Genomic DNA, 13,577 nt, shown 5'->3' with positions numbered 1-13,577 from the left:
ATAATATGGTGGGCGGTACTTTGTTTTCCGCTTGGCTATTGCCGGCTACCGCCGTGGTGGTTGTTGTTTCCGCCGTGGCGGCTCATGTGGTACATTGGCTGTTTATGGGTGATATCACCGCCATGGTCATAATTTGGCGCTACTTACCACCAGCCTGTTGGTGGTATTACCGCCACTTTATCACCTACCGCCAGGGTCGTAATGAGGTCCTATGTTATTGTGGGATTTCAGTCCTTTATAATCATGAAACAAGTGTATAGCATCATGTTCTCCTCTCATGTGCCAACCAGTGATGTGCAATTTTCGCACTGGTTTGCAATGGGAATTAAATGTTCATGTTACTCTGCTGGCCATGCTGATTAAATCTTTTGGACTATCATTGGCGTCTTACACAAAGCATACTCAGATAGTTGTGTCACTCTCAAAAGATAGTACCAACATGGGGTTTCTGGAATGCATGAGTGCAATCAGCAAATGGATGGACATGAACTGTCTGAAATTCAATTATTCTAAGACAGAGGTTATCCCGTTTGGAACCAACACATCCTTCTGGTCTCCTGATTGGTGGCCCAATGAATTGGGTAATCTTCCTACTCCACTGGATATGGTTAGAAACCTTGGAATTATAATGGATAATGGACTCAATTTTAAAACTTAAGTAAACAAGGTCATGGCATCTTTCTTTTTTGGTCTCTGCATCATCAGAATGATATCTACATTTATTCCATTCTATCTCCTGAAAATGGTGGTCATTGTGCTCGTCCTCTCTAGACTAGATTATTGCAATGGGCTACACATAAATGTCCCATAGGGCTTCCTCAATAGGCTGCAAAGTGCACAAAAAGCAGCTACCCACTTTTGTTGAAGATTCACTGATTTCATTCTGCTTCATCTGCTATCTGTCGACTACATTGTCCGCCAGTAAAGCAGCATGTTTTATTTAAGGCTCTGTGCATTGCCTGTAGGGCTGTTAATGGACAAGGCCCTGCCTATTTCAAGGAGCAATTGATTTGGTACTAACTGACCAGAACTCTTTGTTCTAGTTCTGCCATGCACTTAGTCTTGCCCTCCTTCGAGCGATCCTCCTGAGGAGGCAGGAGCTTCATTACCTGCACAACCCTGAACTGGAATGAACACCATTAAATCTGCTGCTTCTCCCTTTTCCTTCAGGAAGCTTATAAAAACCTGACTTTTCTGTCAATAGGAGTTCAGTGGCTCTGATCTTGTCATGCAGCACCATGATACTTCTGGGTAATCAAGTGCTTAATACATTTTATCATTCTTTTATTCATTGATTTATTCACAGTCATGAGGGAGCAGTGGCCCTGCCGTCCGGGGATGAGCTGCATGTAAGCATATTCTCCACACTGCCAGTAGTAGTCCATCACTGCGGAGGTGCCCCAGTGCATGTCTAGTACGTGCAGTATTGTTCCACAATTTTTATTTGTGCCGAGAGGCATTGTCTCTTCCTCTAAAACATAATGAATTTCACTACAATTAGGAGTTGCCTCTTCCCTTCCAACCACAGGTACCTATCTATTTCAGTATCCAAGACTTCATGGCATTTGGTACATGTGGACTTTTAACCCTCCCCTACAAGACTAATTTCCCTTTGTATCATTGTGTTGGAAGGCCCCTCACAGGAACTTCATGTCTAGGTTCCAACTTTTATTAAAGAAGGTTGCCACAGACACGCTAAGAGCTACCCTGGGACCACAGACAGAAGCAGGAGCGGTAGTGTTTGTGCACTGATGCAGTGGATTTGCTAGCTACAAGAATGTCTTTTCTAGAAAGTTTTGGGGCCAAACAGTGTCCTCCCCTAAAGTGCCCCACCTGCACATCCTGTCTAGCTCGGTTTGTATATCACTAGGTTCAGTGTAAAGATACAGTTATGGTGGGATTTGTCTCATATCGGGTGATGTTTACCACTACTTTGTGGGATTCTACCCTACTGAGTTGTATCTTGGTCCTAATTCTACAAAGGTACAGGTGGATGAGACATTTTGCTTTTTCAGGGGCTGCCTCCTGGGATAGAGAAAGTCTATATGCACCTAGGGTGTTTGGTATCAGCGAACAGACGTAGCATGGTCTGGCTGATGCCTGAGTGCCCACGGCAATCATGTGCTGATACCATGTGTTGTGTAAGAGTGCGCTGTGTAGTGAATGTGGAATACTAACATTAGTTTCAGTGTAGTTGTAAGTGATGTGGGAAAGGCCCTTATGTAAGCATTGTAACATTGTGAGGTAGGCTCCGTGTGACTAGGCACATTTCTGGCTATGGATGGATGCAGCCACACTCACAACAAACAAAGGATATACAAGGATATAATAATACATACCTTTTGGAATTTTGAAGGGTTTGAGTTTCTGAGGAAATATCTGCAGTCTTCTGGCGATCGAGGATGTCTTTGTTCTGGTTAAGTGCTGCAGTTCTAGGGTTGTCTTGCTTGGGTAAGAGAGTTTGTGGTAAACAGTCCAAAAAACGGTCTGTGGTCTCTGTCTTTGCACACTTGGGTCTTTTCAGAGTTCTGGAAGTTTTCCTGAACAGGTGGCAGGCGGCTGAAAAGGTGATGCCCTTGTGGCTTGGTTGCAGACCTATTGGATAAGAGCTGTCGTTGTAGGTTAGATTAGAAATATATGCATCATTTTTGATCTTGGAATATTCCTGTGTTCTTCTTTATTTATGGCCTGTGCATTTATTTCAGAGGTAGCTCCAGTTGGGGCAACTATTTTAGGGAGTGGTGAATGTTTTAGTCATGGGTCACCTGAGTTTTATTTTGTGGGTCATCTTGTCCTCCCTTCTTACCATGGCATGTGAGGGTGTTTCTATGGGTAGATCTTCATGGGGCTATTCCTTAGCCAACCCCATAATGTGTGTGCACGTGTGTTTTACCGATGCGAGTGGAACCTGTTGACCTACACATGCATGGAATTATGTGAAAGGAAGGGGGAATGTCGCAATTTGAGGACTGCGGATGTTTGCAACATGCTTCAAGGACACGTGTACGCCCCTCTAGCAGTGGCAGGCAGTGACCCTCAACAGTTGAGTGTCTCAGAGGCAAGTGCCAGTCCGGTGGAAGGCACTGTAATAAATCGCAATGCCTTTAGACTCAATTCCAAAGCTCTTAGTCACGGCTCGTTATAACGGGCCATGACTGAGAGCTGTGGAAATAACGCTGAGACAATGTAAGCTTCTCAAACTGGCCATCACTGGGACAACAACAAAAATATAAATTTAAAAGATACTCATCCACGCTCCTTCTTCACTGTAGTCAGTGCGAGTGCACCTTATGGAGCCTCAGCTAGCTTCCCTTTTTAAATCCTGATGCTGCTCTCATGCTGCAAATGAGCAGAATGAGAGCAGCACACCCCCAAACACTGCTTGGGGTGAGAGCAGTGAAAAATAAAATGGTAATTCATTTTATTACCATTTTATTTTTCACTTTTGGTGCACTGGTAGCAGGGGGGCAAGGCTCCTTCATTCTGCAGCACACATAGAAAGAGCAAAAGGCCATGAATGATTGCTTATGTGTGGGAAGGTGTCCCTTACTGCACATACACAATCATTCAGTGATGCTAATTTGCTATCAACTTGCATTTTGCAGCACACATTGAAGTGCCAAATCGTTATTGTGCATTGTTTATGTGCAGGAAGAGTCACCTTCCTGCACATAAACACTCATTCCCTTAAATGCAGACAACCTGCACTATGGTGCAAGGATGCCTGCGTTGGTGCTGACAGCTAAATTTGTTGCCAGTTGTAGAGTAAACACAGGGGTGTACCATATTTTTGTAAATAAGGAGCATCCCTGTGTTTCAGAACTGTTGCAGCACGGTGCAGCCAATTTTGGTGCAGCGCAGTGCTGCGTCAGTTCTATGAAAATATGCCCTGTAGTTTCTTACCCACTAATGGGGGCTTCGGAATGGACCACCTCCCCGCAGACTCAACAAAACTTTCAATCAATTGCGGTGTCTGCCTACCTCTCTTTTTTGAGCAGATGTAAATCTGTACCGGTGCGGTCCCCTTCCTCGGGCTGCAGTCTAGGCTCAGTGGGCCAATCTCTCCTGGCTGGTTCTCCAAAATTGATGCTCAAATGCGTATTTACCTTACATAAGTAAAAGACAAGAGGTGTTTGGCAAAGCAGGAACAGTCTGTTTAATTAAAAGTAACATCCAGGAGAGCGCTGTGTAGAGTTAGGGTCTGATGACTGTTTCTCAAATTTTTGAGTTTTGAGCATCTTTTTATACATTGTCTCAAGGTGCAATAAAAAGAATACATTCTTTGGAAAAAGGAATTTGGACCTAGTCATGAGGCCATAAATCTGACTAGCTGACAAAGTGTGTATGTGGATATAGTGAGGGCCAGTAGGTAACATATCCAGATGTCCGGCATTGGGAGCACATGATCACTGCATGTAGAGTGTGTGCTGGGTTTTGATTGGCATGGGTTTCTACCTCATGCAGCATCTAACTTTATGGTGTTTTGGGAACACGTACCCCTGCAGCCAAATGTGTTTTATTGGGGGCTAATTTCTTAGAACCTTTGTGGTGTAGCTGCCTATCTGGGGAATCATTCTGGGTCTTTCCTGTTTTGGGAGTTTGTCAATGGGTTTTATGTCACCCCACCTGTGATCTGTCGTTCAGTTGTTTCAGGCCAGGGACGCAGGGCCTGCCTGACCACGTATTTCTGTCTCAGGGTTGACCGGGAGGTCATGTTGGGTAGAATCAACAGTACCAAAGCAAGGTCGTTGTTATGCTGGCACATATCATGGCGCACATTGACATTGTTATTATGCATATGCATATGCACATTTTTGGATTTATGGTTTAAACAATATCAGAGTCTTAATTGATTTTTAAGCATTTTTAGCCATGTTCATTATGTGATTGGGGATTTGAGTCTTATATAATCATGAAACAAATGTACAGCCTCAAGTGCTCTTCTCATTTGCCAACCAGTGGTGTGCAATGTGCACACTGGTTTGCGATGAGAATACAATTCATGATGAGACATGTCCTAGTAGCTCACATTGCAAATTGTGCATTCAAAGGAGATCTTGTGTCAACCTGCCTAGCGCATGTTAATTAGGCAGATGCAATTCCCAACTGGCAGCATTTTTTAATCAGCCTGTGTTCATTAAAAAGACAAGGGGCCAGATGTAGCAAAGTATTTGCACGTCGCAAACGGCGAAAATCGCCGTTTGCGAGGTGCAAATGCCTCTTTGCTATGCAGAAATGCATATTGCGAGTCGGTACCGACTCGCAATATGCATTTCCGACTCGCAAATAGGAAGGGGTGTTCCCTTCCTATTTGCGAGTCTGAGTGGTATGCGTCGCAAATGGCATCGCAGTTACCATCCACTTCAAGTGGATGGTAACCCACTCGCAAATTGGAAGGGGTCCCAATGGGACCCCTTCCACTTTGTGACTGGATCCACAAATATTTTTTCAGGGCAGGGAGTGGTCCAAGGGACCACTCCCTGCCCTGAAAAAATACCGAAACTAAAGGTTTCGTTTTTTTTTTAAGTGCAGCTCGTTTTCCTGTAAGGAAAACGGGCTACACTTAAAAAAAATAATAACTGCTTTATTTAAAAGCAGTCACGAACATGGAGGTCTGCTGACGACAGCAGGCCTCCATGTTTGCGAGTGCCTATACTCGCTATGGGGCCGCAATTTGCGACCCACCTCATGAATATTCATGAGGTGGGTCATTGCGACCCCATAGCGAGTTGCAGTCGGTGTCTGAGACACCATACTGCATACCAATATGCGAGGTGCAAAGTGCGAGTCGCATGGACTCGCACTTTGCACCTCGCAAATTTTAAAGTTGTTACATCTGGCCCAAGCTGCTTTAAAAAAAATACTTCCCATTTATGAAAGATCATGGGACCTGCCTGCTCCTCCCGAGGCCGCAGGCATGAGTCTCAAAGTGGAATCTGCCTTTTAGGGATAGCTTCCCCTTAGCAGATTAGTTACAGCCTCAACTGGGGGGCTTGTAACTGATCAATTATTTGAAAGTGCAATTGTTTTTCTGAATCCGAAACAGGATGCATACCCACTGCTATCTGGCATTTGCGATTGGAACACAAATATCTTTTTACAAAATGGAAAGACTTTCCTTACTTTTAAAAACATTTTAAGTGGTGTTTTATGGTCCAAGCCTTATGTTTTTTGAATCAGAGCCTTTATGAGTGCAAAATAACTTTGTGCATAATGTACACAGAAAATTTGATGGCAGCTGGTCTTAAATCGCATATGCCAAAAGAATGAAGATACACATGAATTGGAAGAATAGTGTGGTGAGGAGTTTTAATTTAAGGGTAATTCACTTTTAGTGATGGGACGTCAGACCTGGATGTTTTTGAGTGTCATATGTCAGATACTAACTCCTTACCTTGAAACAGGTATTCTAGGGTTGTTTGAGTTTGATCTGTACATACTGGGTAATTTCTGACAGCGTTCCTGCTACCTGTGATAGTAAAACTGCATCCACCAAGAAAGTCTACCTTGAGAATTGTTGGTCAGGAATTTGTTGCCACATTAAAAAGTGGAACTTGTGAAAAAGATGTGCACCTTCACTGGGATCGTAAGAGCTATGGCTACAGCCTTTGACTGTTTATGGTTTCATTGACAATTAGGGAAAGAGGCAAATGTTGGGGTAGGGATGTATCATGTACAGCTTAATTGAATATATGAGTAGGCAAAGCAGTACAGAACATCTTGGTAGAGGCAATGCTCAATTTGTTAAAACATAAGCGCCGGGGCCTTTCACTGGAGGCCGCTGCAGCATGCGCCACTGATTGTCCCTTTTGCTCTGAAATGACTGTACCAACACAACTACTAACCATGGCACTCCTACAAGTGAGATAATTGAGACTATTCTAGGCCACCTAAAGCTATGATATTGGTGTGAGTGACAGATATTGTGCTTTGTAATGTATATTGAATTATTAAACACTGTTGTGCTCACCTCACAATTATACAATGCCACTATGGGATGGACTGTCACTAGATCCGGTGCTGACAATTAAGTGCCTGTGCAGAGCACAGGAAACCGCCAGCTCAAATTAAGCATTGGTAGAGGCTGTATGCAGTGGGATATTGAGTGGACTTTCTGGGAATACTGAAGCACCCTAGCAAGGCAGACCAGGACATTGATTATTATTAGTGTTCACTAAAGGTCTAGCATTTGGTATCCTCATCTGCTGTGACATGTAACTCTTCATTGGAGCTAGCACAATTCTCAATATCTGAGAGTCTAGAATTTCATACAGAGTTGAGTGCATACACTCAAGAAAACAGATACCCAAAATGATAAGCAGGAGAATTACATTACATATTGTATGCAAAGTGCTCATTTCAGTTTTCCATTTGAGCAAAAGAAAGTTCATTATCCAAAAGAGCCTAATGATACTATAGGACAGGTATTGTCTTTGGACATCTGCTCTGCTATTAACTGTAAAATATTATATTGTGTTTTACTCCCAGAATATTCACTAACAACATAAATTAATATTTATTTTAATTTTCTGATTCTCTTTTAGAAAGTGAAATACCTGATGGATGCCACAAATATAATTGACTGGACAATCCATGTTACAAGCATTATCTTTGTATCTTCTTTGTGGAAACAATCCATAAGTATTGGACATTGGCAATGGCAAAGCGGAGCTATGGCTGTTTTTGCATCCTGGGTTAATTTTCTGCTTTACCTTCAGAGGTATGGCTGTCAGAATATCTTGTTTAAGTCAATGAAAGATTGTGAGGTGCATAATTGCATACATTTTAAATTGATACTTACGAGAATAAAGGTTACCTTCGTGTAATAATTTTGTGTCAATAGAATAGCGTTTGTAGACTATAATCAATCAAAATATATGTTGTGACATTCAGTATATGGAAAATAATCTATGAATATAACATCCTACATCCTGGGGGGAGGGTGTTCTTAACCTATCTGAAATTAAAAGGTTACTTGCCACACACAACCCTCATTAGTTTTGTAGAACAAGGACCAGATGTATGAATATACTGGTTGCAAAAAGCAGTTACAATTTGTGAATAAAATGTTTGTGAATAGTATTACATTTTGTAAATTGAACTATGTACTTATAGGTTGATTTTTTAAATTATGAATTGGAGTGGGCTGCTGCCCTATGTGCCTCATTATTATTCATGTATATTGTGATTCACTTTGATTGGACAAAATCACAAGGACGGTGGTCTGCAAGGGCCAGCAGACCACCGGGACTGTGGCTAATTTTATATTAAGGTTTTTTTTTTTTAAAACAGTTGTTTCCATATGGAGCCGGTTTGGTACTAATTTGCATAAGGCAGGACTTTGTCTGGAATGGCATTTTGGGCAAAACATGATGGATTGGCATGTGACCCAGAGTTATTGCTACTGGCTAAGAATAATTCAAGATTTTTATCCAGCACCTGGTTTGTTGTATTTGACACCCTAGGTACAATGGGTGTGCCCAGATGTGTGTCCTGTTCTCACTGTGCAAAAGGATTCAAACTCCACTCTACTGATGAGCCCCAACTAAAGTGAAACAGGTCTGGGGTTGCTTGTGGGCCATTTTGGAGGGGGGCTCATCTGGTAGTTTGGGTGAGCTGTTCCGAGGAGGAGCAAGGTCAGTATTGATTTGGGCAAGTCTGGCTTTTTTTGTAGAATCATATGGAGGGTGAAAAATAATGGACCGAAATGTCGCCCAAGTGATTTCCAGTGACTGAGATTCATTCAAGCATTAAATCCATCACTTTTTGTTTGTTGCCGTAAATTGAATGTAAGAGCAGAGTCAAAGAGTCCATCAGGAGGCACACTGACTGTACACCACAAACAGATGGCCGGCAGTCAGTGTGTCTTCTGGGGACAGCCTTCTGGGTTAGGTAAAGTGGGTCCCATTCACTCTTCAGACATCCCCTGGCAGATGGGTGTAAAGGCTGTGCAACTCCAAAAGAAGGTTCGCTATTTACCAAGCCAGTAACTAAATGGCAGAGATCATGTATTTTTTTATGTTGCAGTCTCCCAATGACATTCTTTTGTTTGTATTTCATCTAGAGTTCTATACAGTCTGAGCCCTATGAATTCCTCATTGTTTGTTTGCTCTAATGCTTCTACAGTTTTGTACTTCATCTGGCTCCTTATGATCTCAGGCTGTCCGTAGCAGTCTCTGCATATGATGCCTTTTATTTTGCAAGAACAGACCGCCTCTGATCCCCTTCAGTTTTGTTTATTTCTCCAGATTATACCTGCTCCCTTACCTCATACTTAGACTCCCAGCCCTTGTGATAAAAGTGGGTGGGTGACACAGGATATGACTATCACTGCAGGCCAACTGAGGGCCAAAAAAGCTGATTTCAATTTTCATTCTACACAGATTGTTCAATTGAGCTTGATAGCAGCACTAATTATGTAAAACATGTAAAACAAATATTAAGGAGAGGCTATTTAGCTGGCCACTGGGTACATAGTGAAATATTTCTGCTATTTAATTGGTCACTTGCTAAATGGTAGAAAAATGTATTATTTGGCTGGCTGCTTCAAAAATAGCAGAGAAAGCTTGCTATTTATCTGGCCACTGTATAATTAAAAGAAATTGTGCACTCTTTGGCTGGTGGCAGTACACACAGCAGAAAGATTTCATTATTTGTCCGGTGGCTGACTACGTAGTAGCAATTCTGGACTGTTTGATCAACAGGTGTGCAAATAACAAGGGGCTATATGTACAAATTATAGGAATAACGATTACCTAATTGGGATTTTCTGTGAAGCCCAATTAGGAATTTGACATTCCTAATGTATGAAACCCATTGAGTTTCATTTAGAGATACCTCTAAATAGACCGCAAATAGGCCTATCTTGTGAATATTAATGAGGTAGGTTGTAATATGTGACCCATTAGGAATGGCAGATATCTCAGGGATGGAGGCCTGCTGGGTTAAACAATGGAGCAGAGGTTATGTACTATTTGGCCAGCAGTCAAGCAAATAGCAAAGAAGCTTTATTTCTTACCTGGCTACTGGCAAAACAGCAGAACTTATTTACAATTTGGCCAGCAGCCATGCAAATAGCAAATACATGTAATATTTTCATGGCTGCTGGTTAAGCAGTAGATATTATAGAATATTTCTTTGACAGCCTAGAAAATAGCAAAAGCATTTCCCTTTCACCTGAATGCTGGCTAAATAGCAGAAATGATGTACTGTTTGGCCGGTGTCCTTGCAAATGGTGAAGAACCTCCATTATTGACCAGGGGCCAAATTATGTTTGGATTCACTGTTCATGGTTATGCCATCATGCACCGTTGAACGGGTGTACCAGGTGCAAACATGAACAGTGTACCCAACTACAATGCATGCACTGCCCTCAGGGCAGCTGCGAACTTGGGATGCCCCGGGGCAGCCCATTCAGTGAAATACAGACCTGCTACTGAAATCAGCTCCTCCATATTTCACTGTGCAGGCAGCACCTCACTGTACTTTAATGAGAGGAGAGAGATCCCACTGCGGGCAAGTGCAATGTGTGAGGGCACCCACCTGCGGGGGATGTCTGTGGTGTCTAATGGCCCCTTTTGTCTGTTCTAGAGGGCTCCCCTCACCATCTGATGGCTTCTTTACTTTTGCACCCATGTCTATAATACAGTGTGGGCACAGATGCAAATAGATTTCCTAATTTTCATGGGACCATGTCCCATTGAAAAAGAGGGAATGCCCTCTTGGGCTAGTGCTTGCTCTACATGTGTGCCAGAGCTTTCAGTGTTGCAAAAGTGGCCTGATGGCACACAAAGAGGGCACACATGCCCTTTGCACTCTAGATCACTTTCTGCAGTACACCCCTGGTAGCCTACTAAATAGCAGACAGAATTCACAACTTGACCAGTAGCCAGGTAAGTAGCAGAGGAACTTCACTATTTACTTGGCTGGTATTTAAACTGCTTAAGTTAGTGTTATTATGCAGATTACAATAAGTACTTACCATCAGCTAGAACTACAAACAAGAAGTGAATCTATCTGGCAGCTATCTCCTTATAAAGGTTAGGGTCCTAATGTATTATTATTTTATTTGCAAAACGTGGTCACAAATTGCAGACATTAGGCTTTTGCCAATTTGCAACGCTCTGTGACTGGCTGCATTCCAAAATGTAAAACAGTTTGTTTATAGTAGCCCTTGTTCCTTAAAGTTTTCGATTTATAAAAGTACTTCCCCATGAGTTTGCCAATATGTTTCCAAAAGGGAACGAGTTTGCCAATATGTTTCCAAAAGGGAAAGAGCTCTTAAGGTGACCTATTCCCCCCTTTTATGACCCCTCTTATTTGCAATTCCGAAACAATCACAAAAGTCCTTTTATGTGTTGAATTGTCTAACTGGTTAAAGGGTTTTTTCACTTTTATGGTCTCTTACTCTGTAATTTTGGGACATGAGGCCCTTAGGTCTAAAAGTGGCTTAATTGCAAACACTAATTTATAGGTAGACCAGGGAGAAATTGTAGTTAGGCTGGAGAAATCAGAGTAATTCAGGTAATTTTGCATCACTCTTGTAATGGAAATTACTGAACATCAGATATTTCCACCCAGACACATATGTAAGAGTACTTTGGGGCAAACCCTTACCACAAGATCTGGCCTTCCCTTGTATTAAACTTTTCCAGGCCTCCTGGTCCTGGTACTACTGATCCTTTCCCTGATCCTGCTGGTCTGCTGGGTCCTTCTCCACCTAACCCTGTTGTCCTGGTTCTTCTAGATTTGGAACTACTAGTCTTCCTGGTTTGGGTCATCCAAATTCTCCTTGTCCATGTCCTTGCCTCCTTGTGTTTGTTGTCCACCCAGTACTGCATCTCTGGGTCTTGCCCTCCTTATTAGGGCATCTTGGGCTGGGCATAGTGTTAGAAATGGGGTCTTTGGTTGACAGTCAGGTTACCCCCTGTTCAAGCAAGGACCCTCACTCTAGTCAGGGTAAAAGAGAATCACCCTCAGCTAACCCCTGCTTACCCCCTTGGTAGCTTGGCAGAGCAGTAGGCTTAACCTCAGAGTGCTAGGTGTAAAGTATTTGTACCAACACACACAGTAACTTAATGAAAACACCTCAAAATGACACAACACCGGTTTAGAAAAATAGGAAATATTTAACTAAACAAAACAAGACCAAAACGCCAAAAATCCGATATACACAAGTCAAGTTATGAATTTTTAGAGATTAAACTCAAAAATAGCGCTTAGAAACAAAAATGCTTTGATGAGATGTTAACACGGCATCGTGACGGAGTCGTTCCCAACAAGCCGACACCAGCGGCGCCGGACACGGAGTCGTGTAGACCCCCAAGTACAGTACCTTTGGTGAAGAGTGAAAACAAGCTGATGCGCGAAGTCGGGAATTGAGGCGTCTGTGCGAAACGTTGAATCCGCGCACTTCAAGCGGCGTCGGTCACGACGTGGTGAGGCGACTTCCACGGAGTCGTGGACTTCAGCGGGGCTGCTGCGGCGTCAGGCCTGTGAAGAACGTCGCATTCCAGCGAAGGTCACGGCGTCAGGTGCAGGCGGCGTTACCGTATTCAGCAGCGGCGTCGGTCCGAAGTCGTCCGAAGTCGATTTCCTTGGATTCCACCAGCTTTCCTTTCAAGGGCCCAGGGACTGGATAGGGCACCACTTGTCAGAGAAGGAGTCTCTCCAGAGACTCCAGGTGCTGGCAGAGAGAAGTCTTTGCTGTCCCTGAGACTTCAAACAACAGGAGGCAAATTCTAAATCAAGCCCTTGGAGATTTCTTCACAAGATGGAAGGCACACAAAGTCCAGTCTTTGCCCTCTTACTCTGGCAGAAGCAGCACTGCAGGAAAGCTCCACAAAGCACAGTCACAGGCAGGGCAGCACTTCTTCCTCAGCTATCAGCTCTTCTCCAGGCAGAGGTTCCCCTTGGTTCCAGAAGTGTTTCTAAAGTCTGTAGATTTGGGTGCCCTTCTTATACCCATTTTAGTCTTTGAAATAACCTTTCTTCAAAGGGGACTCACACCTACTTGTGAAATCCTGCCTTGCCCAGGCAAGTCATCAGACACACAGCAGGGGGTTGGAGCCGGCATTGTCAGAGGCAGGCACAGTCCTTTCATATGAGAGTGACCACTCCACCCCTCCCTCCTAGCAGAGATGGCTAATCAGGAAATGCAGGTTACACCCCAGCCCCCTTTGTGTCACTGTCTGGTGTGAGGTGAAAAACAACCCAACTGTCAAACTGACCCAGACAGGGAATCCACAAACACGGCAGAGTCACAGAATGGTTTAAGCAAGAAAATGCTCACTTTCTAAAAGTGGCATTTTCAAACGCACAATCTTAAAATCAACTTTACTAAAAGACGTATTTTTAAATTGTGAGTTCAGGGACCCCAAACTCCACATGTCCATCTACTCTCTAGGGGAATCTACACTTTACTCATATTTAAAGGTAGCCCCCATGTTATCCTATGAGAGAGACAGGCCTTGCAACAGTGAAAAACGAAGTTGGCAGTATTTCACTGTCAGGACATATAAACCACATTACTATATGTCCTACCTTATCCATACACTTCACCCTGCCCTTGGGGCTAC

The 13,577-nt window shown here is 43.2% G+C and overlaps 1 protein-coding gene across 1 annotated transcript in view; it reads left to right on the top strand.

Annotated features, from left to right (window-relative positions):
• TRPA1 (transient receptor potential cation channel subfamily A member 1) overlaps positions 1-13,577 on the top strand; it is a 1,042,932-nt gene that overhangs the window by 863,042 nt on the left and 166,313 nt on the right. The window contains exon 23 of the mRNA XM_069220348.1: positions 7,545-7,720. Coding sequence (XP_069076449.1) covers positions 7,545-7,720 — 176 coding nt within the window. The remainder of the gene's footprint in view (positions 1-7,544; positions 7,721-13,577) is intronic.

Source organism: Pleurodeles waltl, chromosome 2_2 (genome assembly GCF_031143425.1).
Source record: "Pleurodeles waltl isolate 20211129_DDA chromosome 2_2, aPleWal1.hap1.20221129, whole genome shotgun sequence".
Lineage (NCBI taxonomy): Eukaryota > Metazoa > Chordata > Amphibia > Caudata > Salamandridae > Pleurodeles > Pleurodeles waltl.
This window is presented reverse-complemented; position numbering and strand designations above follow the sequence as displayed.